This window comes from Entelurus aequoreus, linkage group LG03 (assembly GCF_033978785.1).
Source record: "Entelurus aequoreus isolate RoL-2023_Sb linkage group LG03, RoL_Eaeq_v1.1, whole genome shotgun sequence".
In the NCBI taxonomy this organism is placed as follows: Eukaryota; Metazoa; Chordata; class Actinopteri; order Syngnathiformes; family Syngnathidae; genus Entelurus; species Entelurus aequoreus.
In genome coordinates, this window is record NC_084733.1 from 3120121 (window position 1) to 3137811 (window position 17691).

The 17691-nt window shown below is 33.4% G+C and overlaps 1 protein-coding gene across 1 annotated transcript in view; it reads right to left on the minus strand.

Moving 5' to 3' along the window:
• Nucleotides 1-454: 454 nt before the first annotated feature.
• LOC133646015 (stAR-related lipid transfer protein 9-like) overlaps nt 455-17691 on the minus strand; it is a 67172-nt gene continuing 49935 nt past the window's right edge. Inside the window, exons 7-11 of the mRNA XM_062040958.1 lie at nt 10779-10891; nt 1301-1443; nt 979-1046; nt 813-910; nt 455-745 (exon numbers count right to left, since the gene is read on the minus strand). Coding sequence (XP_061896942.1) covers nt 456-745; nt 813-910; nt 979-1046; nt 1301-1443; nt 10779-10891 — 712 coding nt within the window. The 3' untranslated portion in view covers nt 455. The remainder of the gene's footprint in view (nt 746-812; nt 911-978; nt 1047-1300; nt 1444-10778; nt 10892-17691) is intronic.

The window sequence follows — 17691 nt, forward strand, 5'->3', positions numbered from 1 at the left end:
ATAATTTTTTTTTTTTTTTTACATAAAAAAATACAATCATGTGTGCTTACGGACTGTATCCCTGCAGGCTGTATTGATCTATATTGATATAGAATGTATATATTGTGTTTTTTATGTTGATTTCATTTTAAAAAAAAAAGAAAAAACAATTTTTTTTTATTTTTTTTTTTTACATAAATAAATACAATCATGTGTGCTTACGGACTGTATCCCTGCAGGCTGTATTGATCTATATTGATATAGAATGTATATATTGTGTTTTTTATGTTGATTTCATTAAAAAAAAAAAAAAAAAAATTTTTTTTTTTTTTTTTTACATAAATAAATACAATCATGTGTGCTTACGGACTGTATCCCTGCAGGCTGTATTGATATATATTGATATAGAATGTATATATTGTGTTTTTTATGTTGATTTCATTAAAAAAAAAAAAAAAAAATTTTTTTTTTTTTTTTTAAATTCTTGTGCGGTCCGCGGACCGGTACCAATCGCCGGTCCGCGGCCCGGTGGTTGGGGACCACTGCTCCATACGTGACATACTTGCGATCATGATAGTTTTGGAGTTGCCCCCCAGGCTGTCCTTGAGCAGCCAGGTGAGGACAGAGTCTCTGTAGGGGATGAAGCAGTGCCTCCTCCCTCCTCCTCCAGACAGAGAGCTGCTGTGGCTCCCTGCTGTGCTGCCTTCACCCTCGGACGCCATGCTGTTGATGCTCTGGCAGCTGCTGGACATCTGGGAGTTCTGGGCTGAGGACAGAAAAATGATCAGGAGGAAGAACGCCCATATTAGGAAGGAATGGTGTTTCTGGCTAACCCAGGGCAGAAATGACGATGCCCAGCGTGACGAGCGACTTGTTGATGTTGGAGCCCTCGGTCAGTCGGTCCCTGCACGAGCTGGCGTCTGCTCTCTCGCTGCAAACGTCACATTACAACGGCAGTAACCACATGGCCACTAGGGGGCAGCAGACACACTCTCTTACCTTCCAGCCAGGTCCACCAGGTTGATCCTGCTGACTGTTTCTGAGGGACGGTTGTTTTCTAGTGTCGCCTGTGAGGAATGATGGGGACAATAATTGTATAACCTTTGACTTGTAAGGTAGGAGAAAAGTACTTAAATGCTAGAATGTCGGTCAAATTGTATAACCTTTGACTTGTGAGGTAGGAGAAAAGTACTTAAATGCCAGAATGTCGGTCAAATTGTATAACCTTTGACTTGTGAGGTAGGAGAAAAGTACTTAAATGCTAGAATGTCGGTCAAATTGTATAACCTTTGACTTGTGAGGTATGAGAAAAGGGTATAACCTGAGTATACTGCACGGTGAAGATGGCGTGGGAGCGGCTGCTGGCGTGGTGGTTGTGGGTGGCCGCCGTGATGCGATTGGCGATTCCTGCCTCCAGCAGCTCCATGGCCTGCTTGCTGTCTGACACCACATGCTGTGATAGGTCTGATTGAAGAGACAATAGATGCTGTGATAGGTCTGATTGAAGAGACAATAGATGCTGTGATAGGTCTGATTGAAGAGACAATAGATGCTGTGATAGGTCTGATTGAAGAGACAATAGATGCTGTGATAGGTCTGATTGAAGAGACAATAGATGCTGTGATAGGTCTGATTGAAGAGACATTAGATGCTGTGATAGGTCTGATTGAAGAGACAATAGATGCTGTGATAGGTCTGATTGAAGAGACAATAGATGCTGTGATAGGTCTGATTGAAGAGACAATAGATGCTGTGATAGGTCTGATTGAAGATACAATAGATGCTGTGATAGGTCTGATTGAAGAGACAATAGATGCTGTGATAGGTCTGATTGAAGAGACAATAGATGCTGTGATAGGTCTGATTGAAGAGACATTAGATGCTGTGATAGGTCTGATTGAAGAGACATTAGATGCTGTGATAGGTCTGATTGAAGAGACAATAGATGCTGTGATAGGTCTGATTGAAGAGACAATAGATGCTGTGATAGGTCTGATTGAAGAGACAATAGATGCTGTGATAGGTCTGATTGAAGAGACAATAGATGCTGTGATAGGTCTGATTGAAGAGACATTAGATGCTGTGATAGGTCTGATTGAAGAGACATTAGATGCTGTGATAGGTCTGATTGAAGAGACAATAGATGCTGTGATAGGTCTGATTGAAGAGACATTAGATGCTGTGATAGGTCTGATTGAAGAGACATTAGATGCTGTGATAGGTCTGATTGAAGACATTAGATGCTGTGATAGGTCTGATTGAAGAGACATTAGATGCTGTGATAGGTCTGATTGAAGAGACATTAGATGCTGTGATAGGTCTGATTGAAGAGACAATAGATGCTGTGATAGGTCTGATTGAAGATACATTAGATGCTGTGATAGGTCTGATTGAAGAGACAATAGATGCTGTGATAGGTCTGATTGAAGAGACATTAGATGCTGTGATAGGTCTGATTGAAGAGACAATAGATGCTGTGATAGGTCTGATTGAAGAGACAATAGATGCTGTGATAGGTCTGATTGAAGAGACATTAGATGCTGTGATAGGTCTGATTGAAGAGACATTAGATGCTGTGATAGGTCTGATTGAAGAGACAATAGATGCTGTGATAGGTCTGATTGAAGAGACAATAGATGCTGTGATAGGTCTGATTGAAGAGACATTAGATGCTGTGATAGGTCTGATTGAAGAGACATTAGATGCTGTGATAGGTCTGATTGAAGAGACAATAGATGCTGTGATAGGTCTGATTGAAGAGACAATAGATGCTGCGATAGGTCTGATTGAAGAGACAATAGATGCTGCGATAGGTCTGATTGAAGAGACAATAGATGCTGTGATAGGTCTGATTGAAGAGACAATAGATGCTGTGATAGGTCTGATTGAAGAGACATTAGATGCTGTGATAGGTCTGATTGAAGAGACAATAGATGCTGTGATAGGTCTGATTGAAGAGACATTAGATGCTGTGATAGGTCTGATTGAAGAGACATTAGATGCTGTGATAGGTCTGATTGAAGAGACAATAGATGCTGTGATAGGTCTGATTGAAGAGACAATAGATGCTGTGATAGGTCTGATTGAAGAGACATTAGATGCTGTGATAGGTCTGATTGAAGAGACATTAGATGCTGTGATAGGTCTGATTGAAGAGACATTAGATGCTGTGATAGGTCTGATTGAAGAGACAATAGATGCTGTGATAGGTCTGATTGAAGAGACATTAGATGCTGTGATAGGTCTGATTGAAGAGACATTAGATGCTGTGATAGGTCTGATTGAAGAGACATTAGATGCTGTGATAGGTCTGATTGAAGAGACAATAGATGCTGTGATAGGTCTGATTGAAGACATTAGATGCTGTGATAGGTCTGATTGAAGAGACAATAGATGCTGTGATAGGTCTGATTGAAGAGACAATAGATGCTGTGATAGGTCTGATTGAAGAGACATTAGATGCTGTGATAGGTCTGATTGAAGAGACATTAGATGCTGTGATAGGTCTGATTGAAGAGACATTAGATGCTGTGATAGGTCTGATTGAAGAGACAATAGATGCTGTGATAGGTCTGATTGAAGACATTAGATGCAGGTAAATGAAACCAAGGTAGAAGGGGAAATAAAACAAGCCTAGAAAAGCAGTTGATTTGGGAGAGAAATGGAGGCCATGTCTCCTCACTTTTTACCAGCACAATGTTGAGGCATGAATCAGCTCACATGTGCTGCACTGAATAACTGTGACTCCTAAACAACTGTGTGTGTATTGCTGCTTGTAGCAGGATATGACATCACTTCCTGTGGTCACCTGGGATGTGTGTGCAGACAATGAAGGGATGCAGGCCTCGCAACAAAGTGCAGGAGGACAGAAAGGAGTTAAAGTACCAAAGGGACATGGGGGATTTTTTTTTATTTTTTTTTAGACATGTATTATAAACATTTTTTTCCCCCCTCATGTCTCTTTAGGGGCTCCGTACACACACACTAGGTGTGGCGTAATTATTCTCTGCATTTGACCCATCACCCTTTGATCACCCCCTGGGACATGGGGGATTTTTTTCTTAAAAATGTTTTTTTTCTTTGACATGTATCTCAAAACTTTCTATAGTTATAAAAAAATTATAATAATAAAGATAAAAATTATAATTTTTTTTTAGACATGTATCTCCTGCGCACGAGAAACTTATTATAAAATGTGTTGTTTTTTTTTAATTATAATTTTTTTTTTTTTATAAAAAGCAGGACAAACTTTTTATAAAAAAAAAAAAAAGAAATGTATTTATTTTTTTTCATAAAAAGTTTCTCCTGCGCACGAGAAACTTTTTATAAAAAAAAAAAAATTTTGTTATCTTTTTTTTTTTAATAAAAAGTTTCTCGTGCGCAAGGGAAACTTTTTATAAAAACAATTTTTTTTTTTTACATGTATCATCGAAACTTTTTATAAAAAATAAAATTTAATTTTTTTTTTTTAGACATGTATCACGAGAAACTTTTTATTAAAAAAAATGTTCTTTTAATTATATAATTGTTTTTTTAAATAACTTTATAAAAAGTTTAGAGATACATGTCTAAAAAAAAATAAAAAATTATAAAATTATAAAAAAAATGTTTTCCCTTATGTCTCTTTTTTTTTTTTGACATGTATCTCGAAACTTTTTATAGTTATAAAAAAAAATTAAAAGAAAAAATTAAAAAAAAATTTTTATAAAGTTTCTTCTGCGCACGAGAAACTTTTTATAAAAACAGTTTTTTTTTACATGTATCTCGAAACTTTTTATAAAGTTATATAAAATAAAATAAAAAATGTATAATTTTTTTTTAGACATGTATCTCCTCGCACGAGAAACTTTTTATAAAAAAAAACAAATTAAATTTTTTTTTTTAGACATGTATCACGAGAAACTTTTTATAAAAAAAAATTATTTTAATTATATAATTTTTTTTTTAATAACTTTATTGGATACATGTCTAAAAAAATAAAAAATAAAATAAAATTATAAAAAAAAATGTTTCCCTCATGTCTCTTTTTTTTTTGACATGTATCTCGAAACTTTTTATAGTTATAAAAAAAAAAATATATATATAATTTTTTTTAGACATGTATCTCCTGCGCACGAGAAACTTTTGATAAAATTTTTTTTTTTTTTTTAATTATAATTTTTTTTTTTATAAAAAGTTTCTCGTGCGCAAGGGAAACTTTTTATAAAAAATAAATAAATTTTGAATTATTTTTTTTTTTATAAAAAGTTTCTCCTGCGCACAGAAACTTTTTATTAAAAAAAAAAATGTTGTGATTATTTTTTTTTTTATAAAAAGTTTCTCGTGCGCAAGGGAAACTTTTTATAAAAACAAATTTTTTTTTTTGTATCTCTAAACTTTTTATAAAATTATATAAAATAAAATAAAAAATTTATAATTTTTTTTTTTAGACATGTATCTCCACGCACGAGAAGCTTTTTATAAAAAAAAAATAAATAAAAAATTTATTTTTTTTAGACATGTATCACGAGAAACTTTTTATAAAAAAAAAAGTTCTTTTAATTATATATATATATTTTTTTATAACTTTATGAAAACTTTTGAGATACATGTCTAAAAAAATAATAATAAAATAAAAATTATAAACATTTTTTCCCCCTCATGTCTCTTTAGGGGCTCTGAGAAACTTTTTATAACATTTTTTTTTTTTTTAATTATAATTTTTTTTTTTTTTTTAATAAAAAGTTTCTTGTGCCCAGGAAAAACTTTTATAAAACAATTTTTGTTTTTGAATTATTATTTTTTTTAATAAAAAAAAGAAACTTTAAAAAAAAAAAAAAAATTTTTGTAATTATTTTTTTTTTAATAAAAAGTTTCTCGTGCGCAAGGGAAACTTTTTATAAAAACTAATTTTTATTTTTTTGACATGTATCTCAAAACTTTTTATAAAGTTATATAAAATAAAATAAAAAATGTATAATTTTTTTTTTAGACATGTATCTCCGCGCACGAGAAACTTTTTATTAAAAAAAAAAAAAACTTTTTTTTTTTTAGACATGTATCACAAGAAACTCTTTATAAAAAAAAAAGTTCTATTAATTATATAATTTTTTATAACTTTATAAAAAGTTTTGAGATACATGTCTAAAAAAAAATTAAAAAAATAAAATTATAAAAAAATGTTTTTCCCTCATGTCTCTTTAGGGGCTCCGTACACACACACTAGGTGTGGCGTAATTATTAATTTTTTAAATTATAATTTTTTTTTTTTATAAAAAGTTTCTCCTACGCACAAGAAACTTTTTATTTAAAAAAAAATTGTTATTTTTTTTTTATAAAAAGTTTCTCGTGCGCAAGGGAAACTTTTTATAAAAACAAATTTTTATTTTTTTGACATGTACCTCGAAACTTTTTATAAAGTTATATAAAATAAAATAAAAAGTGTATAATTTTTTTTTAGACATGTATCTTCGCGCACGAGAAACTTTTTATTAAAAAAATAAAAACTTTTTTTTTTTCTTTTTTTTTAGTAAAGCAAATAGAACTAGATGTTTCAATCCCTTTGGTAAGTAGGAACAATCTTGACGGTAGCAGTCGGTGTGGAGTGGTGAAAGGGAGGGTAAGTATGTCATTGGGGTCTTCGGGTGGGCACCCTGCTTCATCGACGTTTCGTTGATTGAAGCCCACGACGTCTCCAGAGGGCTCAACGATGTACCTAGCGTCCCAGGTACACCCCCCTCCATGCCATACCCTCCTCATCCTGTTGGACTCTGCATGGCAGGGTCGTCCTTTTCCCTGAGTCAGGCCTAAGCCTGACCGCATACCATTGTCTCTCATTTTACTGCCCAATTGGGGTCCTTGCGCTTAATCCAGAGCCAGTTGCTGGCTTTTTCGGACATGTATCACGAGAAACTTTTTATAAAAAATGTTTTTCTTTTAATTATATAATTTTTTTTATTTTTATAACTTTATAAAAACTTTTGAGATACATGTCTAAAAAAAAAAAAAAATTATAAAATTATAAACATTTTTTTCCCCCTCATGCTCTTTAGGGTCTCCGTACACACACACTAGGTGTGGCGTAATTATTCTCTGCAGTTGACCCATCACCCTTTGATCACCCCCTGGGACATGGGGGATTTTTTTCTTAAAATTTTTTTTTTTTTTTTACATGTATCTCAAAACTTTTTATAGTTATAAAAATAATTTAAAAAAATTATAATTTTTTTTTTTTAGACATGTATCTCCTGCGCACGAGAAAGTTTTTATAATTTTTTTATTTTTTTTTAAATTATAATTTTTTTTTTTATAAAAAGTTTCTCATGCGCAGGAAAACTTTTTTTTATAAAAAAAAAAATTAAATTTTTTTTTTAGACATGTATCTCGTGCGCACAAGAAACTATCGTGCGCACGAGAAAAAAAATTAAAATTTTTAAATTTAAAAAAATAATTTTTTTTTATAAAAAGTTTCTCGTGCGCAGGAGAAAGTTTTTATAAAAAATTTTTTAATAAAAAGTTTCTCGTGCGCAAGGGAAACTTTTTATAAAAACAAATGTTTCTTTTTTTTTGAGACATGTATCTTGTGCACACCAGAAACTATCTCGTGCGCACCAGAGACTTTTTATTAAAAAAAATGTTCTTTTAATTATATAATTTTTTTTTTTTTATAACTTTATAAAAAGTTTTGAGATACATGTCTAAAAAAAACAAAAAACAAAAAAACAATTGTACACATTTTTTTCCCCCTCATGTCCCTTTAGGGGCTCGTACACACACAAGTATAACCCATTTATCATTTTTATTATTTATCATTTAAAAAAATTATATATATATATATTTTTTTTTTAATAAAAAGTTTCTCGTGCGCAGGAGAAAGTTTTTATAAATTTTTTTTTTTTTTTTTTTATAATTTTTTTTTTTATAAAAAGTCTCCTGTGCACGAGAAACTTTTTATAAAAAATTTTTTTTATAAAAATGAAAAAAATGTTTTAATTTTTTTTTTTCTAAAAAGTTTCTCCTGCGCACAAAAAAGTTTTTATAAAAAAAATTTTTTTTGTAATTATTTTTTTTTTTATAAAAAGTTTCTCGTGTGCAAGGGAAACTTTTTATAAAAACAATTTTATTTATTTTTTGACATGTATCTCGAAACTTTTTATAAAGTTATATAAAATAAAATAAAAAATGTATAATTTTTTTTTTTTGGACGTGTATCTCCGCGCAAGAGAAACTTTTTATGAAAATAAAAAAAATATATATATTTTTTTAGACATGTATCACAAGAAACTTTTTATTAAAAAAATGTTCTTTTAATTATATAATTTTTTTTTTATATAACTTTATAAAAAGTTTTGAGATACATGTCTAAAAAAAAAAAAAAAAAAAAAAATCATAAACATTTTTTCCCCCCTCATGTCTCTTTAGGGGCTCCGTACACACACACTAGGTGTGGCGTAATTATTCTCTGCATTTGACCCATCACCCTTTGATCACCCCCTGGGACATGGGGGATTTTTTTCTTATAATTTTTTTTTTTTTTTTTTTACATGTATCTCGAAACTTTTTATTAAGTTATATAAAAAAAAAATATATATATATAATTTTTTTAGACTTGTATCTCCTGCGCACGAGAAACTTTTTATAAAAAAAAAATATATGTTTTTTTTTTAGACATGTATCTCGTGCGCACGAGAAAGTATCGTGCTCACGAGAAAAAAAATTTAAATTTTTAAATTTAAAAAAATTAAAAACAATTTTTATAAAAAGTTTCTTGTGCGCAGGAGAAAGTTTTTATAAACATTTTTTTTTGACATTGTTGATTGTCATGTCATGTTCGGATGTACATTGTCTTTGCTCCACAGTAAGTCTTTGCTGTCGTCCAGCATTCTGTTTTTGTTTACTTTGTAGCCAGTTCAGTTTTAGTTTGGTTCTGCATAGCCTTCCCTAAGCTTCAATGCCTTTTCTTAGCGGCACTCACCTTTTGTTTATTTTTGGTTTAAGCATTAGACACCTTTTTACCTGCACCCTGCCTCCCGCTGTTTCCCACATCTACAAAGTAATTAGCTACCTGCTGCCACCTATTGATATGGAAGAGTATTACACGGTTACTCTGCCCAGCTCTAGACAGCACCGACACTCAACAACCACACACCGTTTGCAGACTAGAATTACTGCTTTGCAAAGAATATTTTTAACCCAAATAGGTGAAATTAGATCATCTCCCACGGCACACCAGGGAGATGATCACCACTTTTGGATTTCAGGCGATGGTCTAAGCCCCAATAGGCTACTGTTTATTTCATCCCTGCAGATTTAGGTTTATTTTGAAAGGTTTAGAGGCAAATATAAAAACGATGATGAAAAAATATTTAAAATGAAATAGAGTGGATTTTTACACTCTTAAAAAAAAGATTTAAACCATTTATCATCATTAAAAAGTTACTGCTGCCTCGCTTCACTTGAGAAGATAGAAGGGGTTGCCAGCGGGGTATTGTTTTATGATCGGAGGTGAGGAGGGTTTATGACCCCCCCCAGGAAGTGGGCGTGGCTTCCACTGACCCTCTAAAAAAGGGGCACCAGCGGGGGATTAAATCATTTTTAATTCTAAGAGACACAAAACTCAAATAGAATTTGAAAATCCAAGAAAATATTTTAAAGACTTGGTCTTCACTTGTTTAAATGAATTCATTATTTTTTTTACTTTGCCTCTTATAACTTTCACAAAGACAATTTTAGAGAAAAAATACAACCTTAAAAATGATTTTAGGATTTTTAAACACATATACCTTTTTACCTTTTAAATTCCTTCCTCTTCTTTCCTGACAATTTAAATCAATGTTCAAGTAAATTTTTTTATTTTTATTGTAAAGAATAATAAATACATTTTAATTTAATTCTTCATTTTAGCTTCTGTTTTTTCGACGAAGAATATTTGTGAAATATTTCTTCAAACTTATTATGATTAAAATTCAAAAAAATGATTCTGGCAAATCTAGAAAATCCGTAGAATCAAATTTAAATCTTATTTCAAAGTCTTTTGATTTTCTTTTAAAAATTTTGTTCTGGAAAATCTAGAAGAAATAATGATTTGTCTTTGTTAGAAATATAGCTTGGTCCAATTTGTTATATATTCTAACAAAGTGCAGATTGGATTGTAATCTATTTAAAACATGTCATCAAAATTCTAAAATTAATCTTAGTCAGGAAAAATTACTAATGATGTTCCAGAAATTATTTTTTTAATTTTTTCAAAAAGATTCGAATTAGCTAGTTTTTCTCTTCTTTTTCTCGGTTGAATTTTGAATTTTAAAGAGTCGAAATTGAAGATAAAGTATGTTTCAAAATTTTATTGTCATTTTTTTTCGTGTTTTCTCCTCTTTTAAACCGTTCAATTAAGTGTAAATATCATTAATTATTAATAATAACATAGAGTTAAAGGTAAATTGAGCAAATTGGCTATTTCTGGCAATTTATTTAAGTGTGTATCAAACTGGTAGCCCTTCGCATTAATCACTACCCAAGAAGTAGCTCTTGCTTTCAAAAAGGTTGCTGACCCCTGATCTAGATCGACTTTACATCTATCCGCCGATTATACGTTTTTATTGGGTTTTTTATACGTTTTTTAGTTTGTTTTATGCCCTTTTTGTCAAGGAACACTTAAGTTTGAACTTAATGTGTTATTTGTCAACAATGCAACTTTTTCTTGTCACATTGAACCTGTTTGCTCTTTTCTTCTACTTTCTTATGTTTTTGTTTGAAATGTTATTTTTAGAATACGCCAAAAGGCCGCACCCTGGAGACCGCCGTGTGTACAGCAGACTCACCTTGCACGTAGGGTCCTTTATCAGGATGCTCTCGGACTCTCAGCGAGGCTCTCTTCTTCTGCTCGCCACCTCCGAGCAGGTCTCTGACTCGCTCATTGTAGATCTCCAAAAAACTGCACGCGAGAGACAACAAAAGGGAAGTCATTTAACCTTCTCCCTTTGCAGATATTTCACAAACAATTTTTAAAAATGTAACCTCGTGTTAAATTTGATGACATAACGCAATAGAAAGTTGTATACTGTACTGATGTATTGGCTACGAGCATTTATTTACAAAACACAAAACCGGTGAAGTTGGCATGTTGTGTAAATGGTAAATAAAAAGAGAATACAATGATTTGCAAATCCTTTTCTACTTATATTCAATTGAATAGACTGCATGGACAAGTTATTTAATGTTCCAACTGAGAAATGTTTCTGGGTGTTGTTGATAAATTACTTTGGCTTTGCATAGTAGAGTTTTAACTTGCACTTACAGATGTAGCCACAAACTGTACTTATGGCAGAGGTTTTCTGAAGTGTTCACAAGCCCATGCGGTGATATCCTTTACACACTAATGTCGCTTTTTGATGCTGTACCGCCTGAGGGATGGAAGGTCACGGACATTACGTGCAGTGATTTCTCCAGATTCTCTGAACCTTTTTGTACTATTAGGTCCATCAGTGTTAAATATTATAAACTTATCACTTTCCTCCGGCACTGTTCCCCTAGCATTCAAAAAAGCGGTTATTCATCCTCTACTCAAAAGACCTAACCTCGATCCTGACCTCATGGTGAACTACCGGCCGGTGTCCCACCTTCCGTTTATCTCGAAAATCCTCGAAAAAATTGTCGCACAGCAGCTAAATGAACACTTAGCGACTAACAATCTCTGTGAATAATTTTTTTTTTTTATAACTTCATAAAAAGTTTTGAGATACATGTCTAAAAAAAAATAAAATAAATAAAATTATAAAAAAAATGTTTTCCCTCATGTCTCTTTTACACACACTAGGTGTGGCGTAATTATTCTCTGCATTTGACCCATCACCCTTTGATCACCCCCTGGGACATGGGGGATTTTTTTCTTATAATTTTTTTTTTCTTTGACATGTATCTCGAAACTTTTTATAGTTATAAAAAAAATTAAAAAAAATGTATAATTTTTTTTTTAGTATCTTTTAGACATGTATCTCCTGCGCACGAGAAACTTTTTATAAATTTTTTTTTTTTTTAAATTATAATAATTTTTTTTAATAAAAAGTTTCTCGTGCGCAGGAGAAACATTTTATAAAAAAAAACAAAAAACTTTTTTTTAATAAAAAGTTTCTCCTGCCCACAAAAAAGTTTTTATAAAATTTTTTTTTTTTTTATAAAAAGTTTCTCGTGCGCAAGGGAAACTTTTTATAAAAACAATTTTTTTTTTTTTTACATGTATCTCGACACTTTTTATAAAGTTATATAAAATAAAATAAAAAATGTATAATTTTTTTTTTTTTAGATATATATCTCCGCGCAAGAGAAACTTTTTATAAAAATAAAAAAAAAACATTTTTTATTTTTTTTTAGACATGTATCACAAGAAACTTTTAATAAAAAAAATGTTATTTTAATTATATATATATATATATATATATATATATATATATATATATATATATATATATATATATATATATATATATATATATATATATATATATTTTTATAACTTTATAAAAAGTTTTGAGATACATCTCTAAAAAAAAATAAATAAAATAAAATTATAAACATTTGTTTCCCCCTCATGTCTCTTTAGGGGCTCCGTACACACAAACTAGGTGTGGCGTGATTATTCTCTGCATTTGACCCATCACCCTTTGATCACCCCCTGGGACATGGAGGATTTTTTTCTTATAATTTTTTTTTTCTTTGACATGTATCTCGAAACTTTTTATAGTTATAAAAAAAATTAAAAAATATGTATAATTTTTTTTTTAGTATCTTTTAGACATGTATCTCCTGCGCACGAGAAACTTTTTATACATTTTATTTTTTTTTTAATTATAATAATTTTTTTTAATAAAAAGTTTCTCGTGCGCAGGAGAAACTTTTTATAAAAAAAAACAAAAAACTTTTTTTTAATAAAAAGTTTCTCCTGCGCACAAAAAAGTTTTTATAAAAAAATTTTTTTTTTTATAAAAAGTTTCTCGTGCGCAAGGGAAACTTTTTATAAAAACAATTTTTTTTTTTTACATGTATCTCGACACTTTTTATAAAGTTATATAAAATAAAATAAAAAATGTATAATTTTTTTTTTTTTAGATATATATCTCCGCGCAAGAGAAACTTTTTATAAAAATAAAAAAAAAACATTTTTTATTTTTTTTTAGACATGTATCACAAGAAACTTTTAATAAAAAAATGTTATTTTAATTATATATATATATAAATATATATTTTTTTATAACTTTATAAAAAGTTTTGAGATACATCTCTAAAAAAATAAAAATAAAATAAAATTATAAACATTTGTTTCCCCCTCATGTCTCTTTAGGGGCTCCGTACACACACACTAGGTGTGGCGTGATTATTCTCTGCATTTGACCCATCACCCTTTGATCACCCCCTGGGACATGGGGGATTTTTTTCTTATAATTTTTTTTTTTTTTTTTACATGTATCTCAAAACTTTTTATAAAGTTATAAAAAAAAAATTTAAAAAAAAAATAATTTTTTTTTAGACTTGTATCTCCTGCGCACAAGAAACTTTTTATTAAAAAAAAAAAAAGTTATCTCGTGCGCACAGGATCAAAAATTAAAATTTTTAAATTTAAAAAAATTATAACTTTTTTTTAAATAAAAAGTTTCTCTTTTTTATAAAAAGTTTCTCGTGCGCACGAGAAAGCTTTTATAAACTTTTTTTTTTTACATTGTTGATTGTCATGTCATGTTCGGATGTACATTGTCTTTGTACGTAGTCAGTGTTAAATATTATAAACTTATCACTTTCCTCCGGCACTGTTCCCCTAGCATTCAAAAAAGCGGTTATTCATCCTCTACTCAAAAGACCTAACCTCGATCCTGACCTCATGGTGAACTACCGGCCGGTGTCCCACCTTCCGTTTATCTCGAAAATCCTCGAAAAAATTGTCGCACAGCAGCTAAATGAACACTTAGCGTCTAACAATCTCTGTGAACCTTTTCAATCCGGTTTCAGGGCAAATCACTCTACGGAGACAGCCCTCGCAAAAATGACTAATGATCTATTGCTAACGATGGATTCTGATGCGTCATCTATGTTGCTGCTTCTTGATCTTAGCGCCGCTTTCCATACTGTTGATCATAATATTTTATTAGAGCGTACCAAAACACGTATTGGTATGTCAGACTTAGCCTTGTCTTGGTTTAACTCTTATCTTACTGACAGGATGCAGTGTGTCTCCCATAACAATGTGACCTCGGACTATGTCAAGGTAACGTGCGGAGTTCCCCAGGGTTCGGTTCTTGGCCCTGCACTCTTTAGTATTTACATGCTGCCGCTGGGTGACATCATACGCAAGTACGGTGTTAGCTTTCACTGTTATGCTGATGACACCCAACTCTACATGCCCCTAAAGCTGACCAACACGCCGGACTGTAGTCAGCTGGAGGCGTGTCTTAATGAAATTAAACAATGGATGTCCGCTAACTTTTTGCAACTCAACGCTAAGAAAACGGAAATGCTGATTATCGGTCCTGCTCGACTCCGACATCTATTTAATAATACCACCTTAACATTTGACAAGCAAACAATTAAACAAGGCGACTCGGTAAAGAATCTGGGTATTATCTTCCACCCAACTCTCTCGTTTGAGTCACACATTAAGAGTGTTACTAAAACGGCCTTCTTTCATCTCCGTAATATCGCTAAAATTCGTCCCATTTTGTCCACAAGCGACGCTGAGATCATTATTCATGCGTTCGTTACGTCTCGTCTCGATTACTGTAACGTTTTATTTTCATGTCTCCCTATGTCAGGGGTCGGCAACCTTTACCACTCAAAGAGCCATTTTGGCAAGTTTCATAAATTAAAGAAAGTAATGGGAGCCACAAAAAATTTTTTAAAATTTAAAATGAAAAACACCGCATACAAAGCTTACATGCTTTGTGCTATGTTAACCAGGGGTCTCCGACACACGCACCGGCACGCACTTTAATGTGGAAATTTGATGTTAGTGCAGCCCGCGAGTTTTGAATGAATGTCGCTTGATAGCGTCACGCTTGCCAACCCTCTCATTTTTCCCGGGAGACTCCCGAATATCAGAGCGTGATGACACTGCTTTTGGCGCCCTCTACAGTCTGCCCTAACAGTGTACCTGCTCGACCACACGTAGAATGCAATTTCAGCTTGCTCACGTAAGTGACAGCAAGGCGTACTAGCTCAGCAGCCACACATCTTACACTGACAGTACCAATACCCAGAATCCCATGCAGCCCTAACTCTTCCGCTCAGGGGGGGGGGGGGGGGATTTGGTGGTAGCAGGGGTGTATAATGTAGACCGGAAGAGTTAGGGCTGCATGGGATTCTGGGTAATGGTTGTGTTGTGTTTATGTTGTGTTACGGTGGGATGTTCTCCAGAAATGTGTTTTTCATTCTTTTTTGGTGTGGGTTCACAGTGTGGCGCATATTTGTAACGTAACAATGTTAAAGTTGTTTGATACGGCTACCGTCAGTGTAAGCTGTGTGGCTGATGAGTAAGTATGCTTTGCTGTCTCCTGTGTGTGCAAGTAATAACAACATGCAACATGTGGCTGGACTGGCACGCTATATGTAAATGCTATAGAGGACAATTACTGCAGTGCAATTAGGGCACGCCCTTTATTTAGTAATTAGAGTGTAAATAGGATTATTTTTTCCCTGGGAGTAATCTATGAGAGACACTGAGATCCATAAATCTCCTGGGAAAATCGGGGGGGTCGGCATGTATGTAGCTGAGCCGCATCAGAGTGGTCAAGGAGCCGCATGCGGCTCCGGAGCCGCGGGTTGCCGACCCCTGCACTATGTCTAGCATTAAAAGATTACAGATGGTACAAAATGCGGCTGCTAGACTTTTGACAAAAACAAGAAAGTTTGATCATATTACGCCTATACTGGCTCACCTGCACGGGCTTCCTGTGCACTTAAGATGCGACTTTAAGGTTTTACTACTTACGTATAAAATACTACACGGTCAAGCTCCTGCCTATCTCGCCGATTGTATTGTACCATACGTCCCGGAAAGAAATCTGCCTTCAAAGAACTCCGGCTTATTAGTGATTCCCAGAGCCCAAAAAAAGTCTGCGGGCTATAGAGCGTTTTCTATTGGGGCTCCAGTACTCTGGAATGCCCTCCCGGTAAAAGTTAGAGATGCTACCTCAGTAGAAGCATTTAAGTCCCATCTTAAAACTCATTTGTATACTCTAGCCTTTAAATAGACTCCCTGTTTAGACCAGTTGATCTGCCGTTTCTTTTCTACTCTGCTCCCAACCCGGGGTGGACCGCTAGCCTGTTCATCGGATGGGGACATCTCTACGCTGCTGACTCGTCTCCACTCGGGATGGTTCCTGCTGGCCCCACCATGGACTGGACTCTCGCTGATGTGTTGGACTTTCACAATATTATGTCAGACCCACTCCACATCCATTGCTTTCGGTCTCCCCTAGAGGAGGGGGGGGGTTACCCACATATGCGGTCCTCTCCAAGGTTTCTCATAGTCATTCACATTGACGTCCCACTGGGGTGAGTTTTTCCTTGCCCGTATGTGGGCTCTGTACCGAGGATGTCGTTGTGGCTTGTACAGCCCTTTGAGACACTTGTGATTTAGGGCTATATAAATAAACATTGATTGATTGATTGATTGATTATTATTATACCGACCCCACAAAAAACGCTAATTTGACCCACTTAACATGCTTCAAAACTCACCAAATTTGACACACACATCAGGACCTGCGAAAATTGCAAGTTAATAAAAAAAACCAAACCCCAAAAATCAAAATTGCGCTCTAGCGCCCCCTAGGAAAAAACAAAAACAAACTGCCTGTAACTCCCACTAGGAAGGTCGTAGAGACATGAAACAAAAACCTCTATGTAGGTCTGACTTAGACCTACATTTCATAATTTCACATCCTCGGGCAAAAACCAACAGGAAGTTGGCAATTTCCCATTTTAGACAAAAATGTACTAAAAACACTCCTTTGACCTCTAATTTGACCCCCTTAAAATACTTCAACACTCACCAAAATTCTCACACACATCGGGACTGGTGGAAATTGCGATTTAAAAAAAAACGAACCCCCAAAACTCAAAATTGTGCTCTACATAATTTTTGAAAAATACAGAGAAAAAACTGCTCCTCAGCGGAAAACTCAAGACAAAACTGCTTGTAACTTCCGGTAGGAACGTCTTAGAGACATGAAACAAAAACCTCTACGTAGGTCTCACTTAGACCTACATTTCATACATTGACACCCTTCAGCAAAAATCAACAGGAAGTTTGTAATCTCCATTTCAAAACAACATTTTTGTTACAACCGGTCACCAAACATCAAACAATATCTCCTCTGAGCGCGTTTGTCGTTTCGGCTTCAAACTGCTACAGGAGAGAGATTGAACCCTTCTGATTAAATGTTGACGACGGCGTTTTGATACGTGCTACGGTTTTGATTTTATGAGCTTTCAAAGACCCGCTGCGCTGATGCTGCTCCACTGCCTATAATGACAACGTGACATGGAATTATTTATTTTTTGTCCTCAAAATTCTACACACAATACCCTATTCCGCAGCTTTGCGCACTACTTTGCCCCCCTTAACATGCTTCAAAACTCACCAAATTTGACACACACATAGAAAAACGTGTCCCAAACACTTTAGAAAAAAAACCTAACCCCAAAAATCTAAATTGCACTTTAGAGCCCCCTAGGTAGAAAACT